General features: G+C 51.9%; 1 protein-coding gene across 2 annotated transcripts in view; it reads left to right on the forward strand.

The window, feature by feature from the left end:
* The window catches only part of LOC136752478 (collagen alpha-1(XI) chain), a 99,628-nt gene that overhangs the window by 51,342 nt on the left and 32,910 nt on the right, over window positions 1-15,376 (forward strand). For both annotated transcript variants that reach the window (XM_066707825.1, XM_066707824.1), the window contains 24 exons: window positions 441-494; window positions 1,185-1,229; window positions 3,857-3,910; window positions 4,092-4,136; window positions 4,258-4,311; window positions 4,519-4,563; window positions 4,883-4,936; window positions 5,449-5,493; window positions 5,821-5,874; window positions 6,995-7,039; window positions 7,172-7,225; window positions 7,554-7,661; window positions 7,792-7,845; window positions 8,365-8,418; window positions 8,614-8,658; window positions 9,001-9,054; window positions 9,849-9,893; window positions 10,264-10,317; window positions 10,490-10,543; window positions 10,916-10,969; window positions 12,438-12,545; window positions 12,686-12,775; window positions 13,460-13,513; window positions 13,911-14,018. In XM_066707825.1, coding sequence (XP_066563922.1) covers window positions 441-494; window positions 1,185-1,229; window positions 3,857-3,910; window positions 4,092-4,136; window positions 4,258-4,311; window positions 4,519-4,563; window positions 4,883-4,936; window positions 5,449-5,493; window positions 5,821-5,874; window positions 6,995-7,039; window positions 7,172-7,225; window positions 7,554-7,661; window positions 7,792-7,845; window positions 8,365-8,418; window positions 8,614-8,658; window positions 9,001-9,054; window positions 9,849-9,893; window positions 10,264-10,317; window positions 10,490-10,543; window positions 10,916-10,969; window positions 12,438-12,545; window positions 12,686-12,775; window positions 13,460-13,513; window positions 13,911-14,018 — 1,431 coding nt within the window. The remainder of the gene's footprint in view (window positions 1-440; window positions 495-1,184; window positions 1,230-3,856; window positions 3,911-4,091; window positions 4,137-4,257; window positions 4,312-4,518; window positions 4,564-4,882; window positions 4,937-5,448; window positions 5,494-5,820; window positions 5,875-6,994; window positions 7,040-7,171; window positions 7,226-7,553; window positions 7,662-7,791; window positions 7,846-8,364; window positions 8,419-8,613; window positions 8,659-9,000; window positions 9,055-9,848; window positions 9,894-10,263; window positions 10,318-10,489; window positions 10,544-10,915; window positions 10,970-12,437; window positions 12,546-12,685; window positions 12,776-13,459; window positions 13,514-13,910; window positions 14,019-15,376) is intronic.

The following is a 15,376-nucleotide window of genomic DNA, read 5'->3' on the forward strand; positions in this document are numbered from 1 at the left end:
GGCCACCCTTAGAGAAAAATACAATGGGACATCAAACCAACTCAACAATTCATAATAATAATTACACAATCAATCCACTTTTAAAAGCGTAGATGAAAGCCTCACTTTGTCCCGACAGGAAGTGACACGAGACAGTGTTCCAGCGAATTGAACTGGATGAGATCATTCGGTACACAACTTGTGTCCTGTGTGATGCGCTCGGTAACTTGCAGAGATTGTTTCTGCTAACCGGGAGAGCCATGCCAATTTGTCACAGCCCGGTAAAAAGCCTTGTAAATGTCTCTGGTAATCCAGCGGAGTAATTCAGTGACATGACAGCCAGGGGGTTTAAACAGGGTTTGTGTGTGTGTGTTTCCAAACATGGCGAGGAAGTAAAAGTGTCAGGCTTCAACGGGGGTGAATGGGCTGTTTGGTGAAACTGACACGTTCTGTTTTTTCAGGGGGACCGAGGCAAACCCGGACCCACGGGCTCTGTGGGCGACTCGGGGGACAAGGTAAGGGAGATTTCACTGTGAGGACAAGATTTAATCGAACCCTTTTGTAGTTCATATTTACATAATCTATTGAGCTGCACCAGTCGATTAGTGTTCAGATTGAGAAGATGTAGCAGAGAATTCACACTTTAAAAATATGTGACAACTTTTGCACTTCGTCCGGAATGAAAACCAAATCAAAACCCTGAAACAAAGCCCATCAGGGGAAAACCAGTTTCCATGCCTCCGTCCCCAGTGCCGATTAATCAATAACCCAGTCCTGAAGCCGCCCTTAAATCTCCGAGCGTTAAAGACCTCGAAGCCCAGCTGTGGCTCGGGCAGGCCGGCCGCTGTGATGCACGGCTGAATGGAGAGATTTACAGTGATGAGAAAATGGGGCCGGTAATTGTATAGCGTCCACCGCACGATCGACTGTGCGCCACCGGGCAAACCGGGCTCGGCTGCCCGTGTGCGATCCGATTCAGCCGCTCAGCTGGCCTTATTAATTTCTCCGCTCAACACGCTTAATATTTCCTCCCGGTCCCCTTTTGCACTTGGCTATTTATAGGAAGTGCTTCTGTTCAAGGTACGGTACGCAGGACATAAAACACTGCTAGAGGGAGAGGATTTGGAGTGTGAATCCTTGTAAAGGCATTGTCGTGGCCCAGGGCTTGGACCAGGGTGTGAGCGCCTGTCACTCTTGTCTTTCAGGGTTCAGACGGACCAGCAGGACCAAGAGGGCTGCCCGGCGAACCTGTAAGTCAGCACTAGGACCTGGCAAGGCCTAGTCCGTCTGATATTGTTAACTGTTTCAGTGTGACTTCAGATATGGGGCCGTGTGATTGTTGTGCACAGACAGACAGACACACAACCAAAGCAATGACACCTCTGCTCTCTGGCCTGGCGCACGCTTGACCGTACGTACCACGCCCTCTCCGGTCGGTTCTCATCTGCCTGTGTGTGTGTGTGTGTGTGTGTGTGTGAACTTCAGTGCACTGACGCCAACGTGGAGAAATGATGTCAACGGCTTCCCTCGACACCTTTTCAGAAACGCCACGCCTGGAGACAGTGCAGAGTGACAACAAAACAAAGAAAATCAAACAAACTGGCCTTGGAGACGTGATGTCAGCGGTGCACAAACGCACACCGGCCTGCTCCTTTAATATGCACGCTCCTGACGGGCGCCGGATCCGGAGCGGGTGGAGGACATCACCGCATTCAGTTCCGAGCGACACAACCCGGCATCTGCACTGACGATTCACCAGACGAATCCAGTCTTCCCAGTCTTCCCTCGCGGTTGCGTGCCGTTTCTCTCGCGCGGGACGTCCGCCCTGCGTGTGCCTGTGGGGGGACGGAGCTCCTGGTTGGCTGAGAGGGGGATGCTCGTTAGCTCTCCTGGCATTTGCAGCTCTGAGTCCGAGACCTTTCCCGGGGTTTAGGAAAATCCGCGGACAACCCTAAGATGAAGTAGACGAACAGACGAGGCTGCGGATATGTATATGTGTGTATTCAGGCACCACGATCTGAGGAGTTGATCTGTAGTTCAACGTCAATATTAATGGAGCAGATGCGTCTATGCCAGAGGCGAGGGGATTTGCCGCAGACCCCCGTGTGAAAGAGGACCACCTGTTCTCTCCTGGCTATTCCGTAGTCGCCCCCAGCATGTGCCATTGCGCTGCGCAGGGTTTGACGATGACTCTCGGTGATTTACCCTCATTTCCCTTCACTACACTTTACTGTGCTTTTACAGAGATGGGGCTTAACAAACTGCTTCATAAACAGTTCAGTTGAGTCCGCGGTCGAGGTGGCAAGTTCAATACAAAGATGCAAAAGTCTGAGCAAGGGGGCGGCAGGGGGGTGTGGATGATTTCTGGTCGACCCGGCTTCACGCGGGGCTCTTGTGATTACTATTTTTTAAACTGTGTTTTCCGTGCTGCGAGGTGAGCAGGTGGGCCGTGCACAGGTAGCGGCATGCAGGGCTGTCATTTCCATATCAATCGCATCCCCGGCGGCGGCAGATGCGGCCCGCGACAGGTGTCTTGGCCAGAGTACTGAAGCCCCCCCCCGGCGCCAGCGCTGTCAGACGGAGCGGAGCGGGCCTTTGTTCAGCCCGTTCACCGGAGCTGTAGCCGCGACAGCTTGTGTTTCTCCTAACGAGCGAGGCGCTTCCAAACGCCGCGGCCTACGTCTGCGGGAGGCTGTTCACTTCACACCTGCACCTCAAATATCAATAGTAATGGGTTGTTTCTGTTCGGTGAATATAGTATTTATTATTTTATTTTTCTGGTGGAAAAATCCTGAGGTTTCCAGTGAGTTTGAGGCATCTCCTATTGCAGGCCCTGTGGAAATGCAGCTTTGCCCGAGCTGTCCGTTTCTAAGTTGAACCAATTATTGGCTTAATTAGTCAAGATTTACGAGATTTTAAGTGGCTGACTGTACACTCCTGTGCAATTGGAGGGATTCGCCTGCCTTCAGGACCCGAGCTGGAAAACAGGGGCTGATACGCCTTTATTGTTATTAATTCCTCCGTTGTGTTCGGCTCCTGCGTTGTTAGTTCACAGTTTCACCTTCATCGTGAGTCGTGGGAGTTTCCTGGTTCTCTACTGGCTTTGTTTTATCACAGACGGTCACTAAGATCCACAGATAGAACGTGTCCGTGCTGTAGCAATGCGGAAGGCCAGGGTAAAGTCAGCCGGCTGTATGAGGATGTGATAATATTTTATTTGTAGTCTTGTGGAGTCAAAACATCATCTCTGTATCATGTTTCTGTATTCATGATCACACCTTGGCACACAAAACAGACAATTCGTACCGTCTTGTTCGGATGATCTCTATCTGCACATGCCTGGATGCCACCCAGCCTCTCTAATCTGTATTGAGTGGTGCCGAGCTGCTCATTCCTGGAAGTGACCTCAGGTGCCCATGTGACACAGCACAACCAGCAGCCCATGATTGCGCTGGAGGGCTGCCAGAGAGCAGAGCCACCATGCCGGACACTGACAGGCGGCAGTGCACCCCGTGCCAGACAGCGGACACCGTCTACTCGGGAACACACGATGCTTCGGCAGAGATTTAATGGAGGGCAGGCACCCAGCTTCGGCTCCGGATGAAAGTGGTACTGCAGGGAAGCTAGGCCCAGGCTGAGAAAGTCCACTGCTGGAGGGCGAGGAGTTCCCCCCATCTCCCATAATCCCCTTCGGTATCAGGTTGGCTGACGATGACAATGGCGATTCATATTGACAGCGAGGAATCTGTGTGTTGCTGTTTAATGAACGCAGTACCCTGATGTTGCGTATGGGTGGGGGGGAGGCTGTACAGATGCCTCCCCGAGATTACCGCGTCCTCGGTGGAGCGTTCTGTGACCCCTCTGCTCTGTTCTGCAGGGTTCCCGTGGACTGGTTGGGCCCCGAGGATCCCCCGGACCTCCAGGACAGCCGGTAGGTGGTCCTTCATATGGTTTATATATCACATTTAATTGATTAATTGATCGATTGATTTCACATCCATAGGTAAAAGAAGGGTGGTGAGATATAGGTAGATACAAAAATGTATGTAACAAAGCGTAGTCATTAAAAACATGTGTATTTGATTTCTCCTCTCTCTCCCTCCCCCCCACAGGGCATCCGAGGCATGGATGGGGTGCAGGGTTCAAAAGGCAATTTGGTAGGTGTGGTTCTTTTCTTCATCCTGGTAAAGTCTCCCTCGTTCCCTCAAGGGGGTTGGGTTCGATGCACACCTGTCCTCTGGCAGAACTAACATGTCTTCTCTCTCTGTTTGGTTGTAGGGACCACCAGGTGAGCCTGGCCCCTCCGGTCAGCAGGGAAACCCAGGACTTCAGGTAAGCCTGACTACCCTCACCCCCTGCCAATCTCATTCCTACTGTAGCAGCAGTGATGCCCTCAAACACTGTCCTCCTGTTCGGTGCTCGTTTATCACAATGGCCACGTCGCTCAGCCTGTTGTGAAGCTGCTTGTTGTGAAGGTGTTGTTCATCAAAAATTGTGTCGTTCAGGTGATTGACCCCAGAATCGCTTTTGCTTTTCCAGGGACTGCCTGGCCCTCAAGGCACCATAGGAATGCCCGGAGAAAAGGTGAGGAATGCCGACTTCCGTTACTTGGCTCCCTGCCACCACTTCAGGAACTAAAACCATCAGAGAAAGGTCTACTAGAGCCAGTCATGACTTCGTTCAAGGGTTCAATGATGGATTCAAGAGCTCAGCTTGAACAGTAATGAGAGGCCAATCAGACACAGGGGCCTGGGGTCTGACACTGCCACTCCAACAGAACAACACACAACCCGTCTGGATAGAGGGACACGGGTCTCTGAGGGGTCCGTGTGGGTCTGCAGCGGCCTGCCCGACCGACCGAACCCACCCTGACCAAGTGTCATTCTGTTCTCCTCTCTCACAGGGTCCCCAAGGCAAGCCCGGCCTCCAGGGACTTCCAGGCATGGACGGCCCGGCGGTGAGTATCTGAGGAGATGCTTAGACCTGGAGAAGTGGCCTAAGAGGGCAGTAACGGCCCGGACGCAGGACACCAGAGATAGATAGATCATTCGAGGGGGAAGTTCAGAGCAGAACAGAACAGATGTTCAGATTCTGTCTCCAGGAGCGCAGTTTGCTTCCCCTTGATAACTGTCCAATGAATGTCAGCGCGTGTGTGTGTCTCTGTACGTGTGTGTATCTGTGTCTGTGTGTGTATGTGTGTGTGTATGTGTGTGTGTGTGTTGCCTCTCGGTAGGTGTGAAAACTTTAAAGGTTACTTTCAGAAAAGGAGGAATTGAGAAAATCTTATTGCAGTCAGACTAGCCTGAAGAGAAAGAGGTGTTTGATATCGTGCAGCCGGATGTTTTCCCACAGTTCCCCAGCCGCTCCGTTCTGCCCTCTGGTTTGATTGGTTGAAGCCGGTTGACAGACCTGACGTGCTGTATGTACCGTGGGACCTCCAAGGTTTATTTTTATCCCTCTTCTTCGCAGGGTCACCCTGGCAGAGAAGGACCACCTGGAGAAAAGGGGATTGTGGTAAGGCTGTGGTCCCGGTGTGATGTTTATTGAGTTGTCTCACACTGTGACTCAATCTCGACGCGTGTCTTCAGGCAGAGCAGGACGCTGCTGTCTCAGTACGCACGTTTAAAGGAAACCTAACTCGAGTGGCTATTTTATTCGATTCCCCTTGTTCTCAAAGTATTTTTCCCACCATTTGATCCACACAGAGATGCGTACATTGTATTAGATGGGTGGATAGACAGAGATAAATAGTTTTAGAATGGTAGATGTGCACATATCTCTGCATCAGATCTCTACGGAGGCTGTTTTACTTACTGATATTGTTTGTTTCCTCGTGTTTAGGGTCCTTCAGGAGCACAGGGTCCCATTGGCTACCCTGGAACCCGTGGTGTGAAGGTAAGGGCCCCTGACGTCCTTGAATGTGATCTGCCATCTCCAGGAAAAGGTTATTGTTATTGAATCTTTATCCAGATCAGAGAGAGCTTCTATGGATATCAATTATAAATCAGCCATGAAGACACGGCTAATTACAGACGTACGATTCTCGAAATCTCGTCCCGTCATCAAAAAAACCTGATTCCGGTCATGTGGGAAATGCGCCTGGTTCTGCTCTGGTGGGAATTAGTCCAAACGAAGTCCGATAAGGGAGGCTGTGACTGAATAATTATAGTTAATCACGCTCCGTCTCCTCGACCGGGTTATTATTTCACAGTTGTCAGGAGGATTGATGTCAGCGTGTGTTATGAATCCGTGTCATAAAGACAAAGGGGAAGGAAGAAAGCGGGGGTCCCGGTGGGCGGGTGGTTAACGGTTCGATTCTGGCCTGCGGTGTCTGCCGGTGCGGGCTGCGCCGAGTCTCCCCGCGTTCACCCGGGTTTTCTCCTGGTGCTCCGGCTTCCTCTCATGTCCCAAACTCAAGCTGCTTAGGGTGAATTGTCTGATCTAAATTGTGTGTGTGTGTGTGTGTGTGTGTGTGGGTGAGTGTGTGTGTGTGTGTGTGTGTGTTGTGGGTGAGTGCATGTGTGTGTGAGTGTAAAGTCAAACAGACCTGAAGTTCAGCTGCCAATCAGAGAGGAAAGGTCTTTTTTCTTTGCATCTCTGGAGTCCAGTGAAGCAGACAGGGGAAGCCGTTTCAGAGGACCCTTCTGTCAGATATCTGTTCATTAAGTTTCCAGACTCACCCGTCACTGTGATCTGTACACGAACGGGGCTGAATGGCTGTGCGATGCTCAGGTTTATAATGTAAACACTGATTTCATTGCATTATTATTGTTGTATCGGATATGAGTCGCCACTGGTGCTTTGTGCAACACCCTGAAACATGGGGAGCAGTTAGGAGGTGGGATAGCGATGGGAAAGCTGAACTCAAGTGTTGATTGCGGCCGAGCACTCGCGTCGAAGAGCTCGAATGCGCTGGGGGGTCTGGCGGCCGGGCCGCGGACGAGGAGGCCGTTCACTGCTGTATCTCCATGCCGGTGTGTGCGAGCGTTAATCCAGGCCTCTGTTTTCTGTGTAGGGGGCTGACGGAGTGCGAGGCCTGAAAGGGAACAAGGGGGAGAAGGTAAGAGCACAATCTCTGTTTCTGTTGGTCGTTAGAAGCCGTGGTACCAGGCTTTCTGTTAAGATTGTTGTCAATAAATGAGTGAATGTCAGAGTGGAAGGTGTGTTTGTTGACGTCCCTCGTCTCCTGCAGGGTGAAGATGGGTTCCCCGGGTTCAAAGGAGACATGGGCCTGAAGGGAGACAGGGTGAGTCCCCGTCCGAAACCCTACGCCCCAGACCAGGGGTCGCTCAGAGGTCAGAGGAGGGCTGAGGCCACCAGCCTGTCAACATCAAGAGAGCGGACTGGGTTTCAGAACCACACTTGTGTGTCTAGATCCCCAGCTTTCTCTGAGCCATCGACAGCTGCGCGAACAGTACCCCATTACCCAACCACAGCCTCTCTTCAATGTGTCCCCGGACTCTAATTGGTCAATTATATGTATGACAAAATGGCACCATTGTAATCAATCCAGGTCATGATCTGTGCGGTGTGTGTCCCTCTGTTGCTGACTGTCTACCATCTTCTCCCTGCAGGGCGATGTGGGAGTGATCGGGACCCGGGGGGAGGACGGACCGGAGGGGCCCAAGGGACAGTCCGGGCCCCTGGGGGAGTCCGGGCCCATGGGCACGGCAGGAGAGAAGGTAAGGGCTGCCCGGGCTGCCCAGTGTCTTGATCAACGCATCGACTGACATGTGAACTGTCCTCTTCGCTCTGTTGTTGAATAGCTGCTAGAATGTGACCTGATCCGATTGTCCCTTTTCGTCTCCTCAGGGGAAACTCGGGGTGCCGGGATTGCCAGGGTATCCGGGTCGACAGGGAACCAAGGTAAGGACGTCCCCGGGGATTCGGCACGTGTTCCCATGTGCGTCTGCCTGAGCCCGCTGTTCCTCTGCCGTGTCCCCGTCTCGCTGTGGTTCATTGTAACCGAACTGTACTGTAAACACTGAGAGTTTGTCTTCACTGCAAGACTACTGTTCTCAGTGTTAACATCTATTTTTGGCTTTTAAATCCTTGCTTTGGGCCTCGACCCCAGGGCTCTCAGATGACACATTATTATTACTGTGATTATTTCCTGTGGATTGATGTTATTGCAGCGATCACAATTATGTTTATGTTGTTTATTGGAGAATCGACTCCTGTCCCTGGGATACTTATTATCTCTTGTCCTGACTTGATTTCCTGTGAAGCACTTTGACACGGTGCCCAGCATCTGTTTTGCTTTGTTCCCATGCTGTTGACAAGCATCGCAGACAGACCGACCAAACGCGATGGGGAAAAACAGTCCAGTCTGTTCCACGTGAGCCCTGCCAGTTTTTCCCACAATGCACCTCTGTTTTTCCTCAGGGCTCCGTGGGGTTCCTCGGTGCTGCGGGAGTGGCTGGAGAGAAAGGAAAGAGGGTAAGTCAACGAACCTTCTTATACAGCCCTGTCTTGTCCCATCGTCAGTCCCTCACAGCGGTGTCTCATAAGACGCCCACAGACTTTGACACCCTGGGGAATCTGATCCGCCTTATGTTTTCGCTCCAGCGGTTTCGGTTCCCCCTAGTGTAGGACGCCCGTGTGACGGTCCTGTAATTGCTGTCTTTGATTCAGGGTCCGGCGGGGCAGCCAGGGACTGGTGGACAGAGAGGACCCACGGTAAGCACCACGCTTCATCTCTCGGCCCCATGCGGTGCAGCGAGCAGACGTGTGGTCCGTGTGGCCGGAGGAGACGCTGGCATGGGCACCGCGTTGGGTGCAAGTACAGGATGTGGAAGTGGGATTAGTTCCTCACTTAAGTGGATGAATTGCTCGGGGTGTTCGTATGTAAATAGTCCCGAGACAGGTCTGTTGACGGAAACATCACCTTTTTCTTTACAGAATGTTTTGGATTGGCATGAGGGCAGAGTAGGAGTCGGTCTTTGACCTGAGAGACTCTTGTTATGTGTGCGTGGGGGCTCTGGTGTTACCGGTCTGACTTTACCCGTTTTGCTCACCCAGGGTGCCAGAGGGAGCCGGGGACAGAAGGGACCCACAGGGAAACCGGGGCCCAAGGTGAGGGAATGTCTTCTGTGGCATCCTGTTCAGAAATACTGTTTTATTAGGAAAGTATTTTACATTACAATAAAAAACCATTAAAACAAATTTTAATACTTGTGATTAAATTTTTTTTTAATCAATTCTTAAAATCACTTAAAATTTTTTAAATCTTAGTGATTAATGTAAAGAATTACTTAAACTCAAATAAACAAGTGCAAAAACAATAAAACAAACTAGTGATTAAAGCAAGAACTGCTACCAACAAAGGAGTCAAATACATTGAAAATAACTGAAAATGCACCGGACAAATCAAAAAACAATTAAAATGATAAAAATAAAAAACAAACCAAAACAGTCCAATGCATTTTAAAATTAAATCCAAACGGTCAATGTATTTGACAAAAAAATAGAACATAACAAAAAAAAAAAAAAAAAAAAAATCAAGTGCTTTTAAAAACAACTAAATCTTTAAAGACAGTTCAAATTCGATTTTTAAAATTCATTTTAAAAGGCAATCATTCATAAAAGGATTAAAAGATCTTGGACTCGGGCTCCAGCAGGGGGGGATGGCCGTCCCCGGAGGTGGGTCCCATCACGGGATCCTGAGCTCCCCCAGATCTTGTATCTGCCAGTTCTTAAAGGCTTCCTCCTTGCCTGTTCAGAAATACTGCATATAGTTGTTTCGGCGAGACTTGCGTGTGTGTCTGTGTCTGGGCGCGTGCATATGTGTGTCTGTTTCTGTGTGGCGATGCTGTGCGTGTCGGGGGGTCTCCCGGAGGGTCTCACTGCTCTACGCATCTCTCCCGCAGGGCTCAGCTGGTCACGATGGCCCGTCCGGACCCACAGGAGAGCGGGTGAGATGTAGCGCCGCCACAACACGTAGCAATCGCTGCTCTTCGCTGGGCACCAGGCTGGTGGAGACTGGTGACGCGTTAAATTAGAGCCTCAAGCCTCCAATTAACAGCGAATTCCCAACATGGCACACAGGATATCATTTATTCATATCTCTATCTGTCCCGCAGTATTTAGTTTACTTCTTCCTGCTGTAAATCAGTCCTTGCCAACAGTGTGAGCCATCGCTCGCTTGTCTCCAGCGACAGGATGATTAGGGGGCTCCTCCGCTCGCCTGTGTCCGCCTGTCACAGCGGGTTGACGTCCGCACTGTGGGCACCGCTGCGCTCTTACCATTAATGGACGGGTATTAACCACATCTGCCCTCCACAGGGACCGCAAGGCCCGCAGGGACGCAACGGGGAGGCCGGACCCAAAGGGCCGAATGTGAGTAGGCCAAACACCTGCTCTGTGTGTGACTGCATTCAGATCAATATGTGCTATTACCATCATTGTTATTATCGTCTGTATTATTATTGCTGTGCGTGTGGAAGTGTGGGCGACGGCGGACGCACGCTGCGCTGTAACGTGTCTCGTGTCGCTTCTCAATGCTGTGCAGGGGCCGGCCGGGAAGGACGGGCTGCCGGGACATCCGGGCCAGAGGGGGGAGCCGGTGAGTCAAGGATGAGGGGTTCCCAGGCTGTGCAGCAGGGGCTCAAACACCAACTCACAAGCTGACACAGAGGCGTAGGGACTAACCCACATCCTGCTACACACACACACGTACCTCTGATGACACGGGAACACACACGCACACAGAGAGTGGAAAAGGCGAGTGTCAGAGCTCCAGGGGTGTTTATGTTGCCTGTGTGTGGAAAACAGGACTGCGTTACAAACTTAAACCTTACGGACATATTTATACATGCATGTTACAGCCTCAGAGAGCTCTAGTGTCCTGGGGAGGGTGGCGGGGCGGGGGTCTCCTCTCCACCGCCCCACAGGAGAGCCCCCCCCTCACTGTGTAGTGTCTTCTCTCCTCCTCCAGGGTTTCCAAGGCAAGACTGGGCCTCCCGGACCGACTGGAGTGGTGGGACCGCAGGTGAGCCCGGGTTGGGTTCTGCTTTGGCGCTTCGTGTCCTTCAGACCGAGTCCTTCTCGTCTGTTTCTGGGGGCTTCTCGATGGCAGTTCCCTTCGACCGCCCTTCGGGGGTTCTGAAGGCGCTGAGCCCAGCCTCGGACCCGTGGGCTCGCTGGGGAACGGAGCAGTGTGGTGGGGTTTGGGCTGTACTGGCCGATCAGAAGCCGTAAGATGTTTCTGAGCACTTGGGGTTAAAAGATCAGTCTGCGTTTGAATGACCGAAATCTGTGGCCCTTGCTTTGGGGACACTTTTCAAATGTCTTAAATCCATTTCATCTCCACCCTCAGAAGTCGGGGGGGGGGCACAGGGTTTTCATTTCTCTCATTATTTTAATTACCCTGCTGGTGATGTTTCTTATCGCTTCACCTTGGAGAGAGGGAGAGAAAGAGACACAGAGAGAGAGAGAGAGAGAGAGAGAGAGAGAGAGAGAGAGACAGACAGAGAGAGACAGACAGACAGAGAGAGAGAGACAGACAGAGAGAGACAGACAGACAGAGAGAGAGAGAGAGAGAGAGAGAGAGAGAGAGAGAGAGAGAGAGAGAGAGAGAGCGCTGTCAAACAGTCTCCATTTAGGCCAGCCTCTTCTACCGTCCCCTCGAGCCAAGTGGTGGAGACGCAGCCGCCCGGTCCCCAGGGCCACGCGCAGATGGAGGCGTTAATGGCGGCGCCCTTCTCCTCGGGAGCCGGGCAGCGAGGCGCGGCTGTGAATCGGATTATAGATTCCGGCTGGAATACATTAGGACTGTCGAGCGCTGTGCTGTGGCGGTTGTTGTCGTTGTCGTGAATCCGCACTGCGAGGTCATTGAGCTGTGAGGAGAGTCTTGCTGTTTTTGATTGTGTGTGGGGGGGGTATTAAAATTTAACACCAATAAGGAGACAGGTGCAATGTGACCAAGCTGTATAGTGGTGCTGAATGTGTTTGTAATTACACTGGAAGACGAAACAAAATAGAAGAGACAATTTATTCTCTGGCATTGGGCTCTGCTTAGTGTGTGTTTTGTGTTTGATGTTGTTGTTCCCCACCGTGAATCCATACCTTCAGTCCATTCAAGTCTCAGTGTGTGTCTGTGTGCGTCTGTCTGTCTGTGTGTGTGCGTCTGTGTGTGCGTCTGTGTGCGTGTGCGTCTGTGTGTGTGCGTCTGTGTGTGCGTCTGTGTGTGTGTCTGTCTGCGTGTGCGTGTGCGTCTGTGTGTGTGTGCGTGTGCGTCTGTGTGTGTGTCTGTCTGTGTGTGCGTGTGCGTCTGTGTGTGTGCGTCTGTGTGTGCGTCTGTGTGTGTGTCTGTCTGCGTGTGCGTGTGCGTCTGTGTGTGTGTCTGTCTGCGTGTGCGTGTGCGTCTGTGTGTGCGTCTGTGTGTGTGTCTGTCTGTGTGTGCGTGTGCGTCTGTGCGTGTGCATGTGTGTTCTCACTGCGGTCTCTTTGGGTTGCAGGGGAAATCGGGGGAGACGGGGCCCATGGGAGACAGAGGGCACCCCGGATCGCCCGGACCCCCCGGGGAGCAGGGGCTGCCGGGGGCCGCTGGCAAGGAGGGAGCCAAGGTGAGCGGGGGGAGGAGCTGTACTTCTATTTCCTGTTGATGTTGAGTGTCGCTCACGTGTCCTTTTCGAAGTACAACTGTGGGATTTCCTGGGTGCTTCATATCTTATTATGTTGTCTGTCAATGTGTTTGTTTCCCCAGGGCGATCCCGGGCCTCCTGGCATCGCCGGGAAAAACGGCCCCGCGGGACTGAGGGGATTCCGAGGAAGCCGAGGCATCCCGGGGGCCATGGTGAGAAAAACACCCGGATTGTCTTAAAAGTGAAACTGAACCCCAAGAAATGGCCGCCGAGGGAGAACAGTGCCGCTTTAGATGGGTTGACACTGATGTTATTGTTCGGGTGACTTTCTTTAGTTTTTTTTGTTTGCTTCCCATATTCAAGCACTCATCCACTCCCTCCCTCCCTCCCTCCCTCACTTCCTCAAACCCCCTCTCTCTCCCCCCCCACTCCCTCTCCCTCCCTCGCAGTATTGCAGTTAAAGTGTTTCCCGCACTCCTCCGGGCCCTGCAGGCATCACCGCCGCACGGCTGCAATAAAAACTGACCTCCTTCTCGGCAGCGTAACCACTTAGCGCGACCCGCGGCTGATTGCCACTCGGCGCCGGCATCCTCATCGCACCCAGACACACTCGCCCCGCCGGCCCGAGAGGATAATAATAGTCATGATAATGATAATAATAATAGCAGGACTTAAACATGCACACGTGCAGACGCATCTCGTTTGCCGTGTTTTGTGCCATCAGCGCGCCGTTCTGCTGCGGAGGAACAGCAGAGGGAACTAGGAGATCTTTTTTGGGGGTGAAGGTGCAGATTTTAGGAGACACGAGCCCCCACCCCGAAAGACGGGCTGTGCCAAGCTGTGTTACTCCGTGTGTGTGTGTGTTGCTCTGACGTGCTCTCTGCTTCTCCCCGCAGGGCCCCTCTGGGCTGAAGGGTGGAGAGGGTCCCCCAGGCGCTCAGGGCCCGCTGGTAAGTGCTGTGGTTACCTTCTTTGCTCGAACCCTCGACGCGTTGTCATTGGCTGAGCTCAGAGCTTCTCGGGGGTGGGGGGGTATGACAGACAGTGTACATGTCCAGATCAGGTAAACGACAACACCACCATGCAGACAGGAAGAGATGTAGCTCCTGTCCTGCCAGCACCAAACCACTCCGTCCTCTCTGCTGGTGTGTCTGAATCGTGCTGAAGTCGTGACGGTTGTGAACAGAGTCGTGGCCGGCAGAGGATTGCCAGTGAGGGACTAAACAGAAAGCAGACAGACTATGACTGGGTCGATGCAGAGACATCATGTGACTGAATCGGACTGGCGGTAGAGGACGAGACCCTCAAACGGTCCAGAGACAGCTGTGCTCTTCACTTCCCGTACAGGGGGCCTCCGGAGAGAGAGGGCCGTCGGGATCGGCCGGCGCCATTGGACAACCCGGGCGCCCCGGGAACGTGGGCCCACCTGGACCGATGGGAGAGAAGGGCGAGCCGGTGAGTTTCTGCCCAGACTGGGCACAGCGGTGTCGGCAATAGAGTCGCAGTTGTGGCAAAGCACCAATGACGTTTGTATGTAGATGCACTTGTACAGCGCGTGTATTTCCTTAAATATGACTAACGTGTCCTCTTTGCACATGAGTGAGTATCGTTCCACAGAGAGATGAAAAATGTATCTGCGTCCCCCTTAAGACAGAAAACAGGAGACACTTCTTCACACAGAGAGACGTCACAATCTGAACAAACTCCCCAGCAATGTGGCTGAAGAGACAATTTGGGATCATTCAAAAACAGACTGGATAGGATCCTTGATCACTTAGTTATTAATGGACACCAAACGAGCACGATGGGGCGAATGGCCTCCTCTCGACTGGACACTGTCTTATGTTCTTATGTTCTTACTGTCCCCGATGCAGCTGATGATAGGAGCAGGTTTATTTGGGGTGAACTGGCACATCGGCGCCTCCGTCACGAATTATAACGAGCGTCTGATCGCATCGGCTTTGGTCCGCGATCCCCGAGGAGCCCTCAGACTGGCTCTTGAAGTTCCCACCGTTTCATTTCATCACACGTTTCCATCCTCGTGTGTGAAGTATTGTGGGGATCTGTTTCACTCCTTGACTATTTAATTAAACTCTGAAATAAAAGCTCAGTGAAATTGAATAGCGAGGTGCAGTTCTTTAGTTTTTTGTTCTGGTTTCAATGAATTCTGCTCTCGGAGTCTGTGTGTGTTTTGAGCAACACAACTCTGAGATAACGATCTTCTCAGCGCTGAGCCAGTTCAGGGTTTGCAAGGGAGACAGCAGGAGGTTATGCACAGAGAAAGACACTGTTTCTTAATTCAGTTGGTCGATCTCTAAAACGGAGCAGGAACCCAAACCCGGTGCAGATCTGAGCCGTACGGCTGAGCGCCGATTCCTGAATAATACGATTCATCACTTTCACAGCATTGAGGATAAACAGGGGCGACACTTTTACGTCAGGAGCCGCAGTTTGTGAAAAGCCGGCAGCCTTGCGTTTGTGAACACCAGGGGGCAGCGTCGGCAACCTGGCCACTTCCTGGACTCAACGCCAATGGCCAAGCAGGGTTTCCGGGTCAAATATTAATTAATTGAATATAAAATCCGTTGGGAAGTGACTTTATTTTAAGTTAGAGATTGGTAGCGTCTATATGTTTCTTTCCTGGTTGAATGAAGGCGTATTAAGTGCCAGTACAGCGATTTAAACTCATAGGATTTTGGTCGAGAGAGAGATCGTGAGTGAAGGGAAGCAATCCAATCGACTGGGACTCGACCATAGCATCGATCGCATTCACAAAACCACCCCGATCGATCGGGCAAGGCGCTTGAGCTGCA

This window comes from Amia ocellicauda, chromosome 7 (genome assembly GCF_036373705.1).
Source record: "Amia ocellicauda isolate fAmiCal2 chromosome 7, fAmiCal2.hap1, whole genome shotgun sequence".
Lineage (NCBI taxonomy): Eukaryota > Metazoa > Chordata > Actinopteri > Amiiformes > Amiidae > Amia > Amia ocellicauda.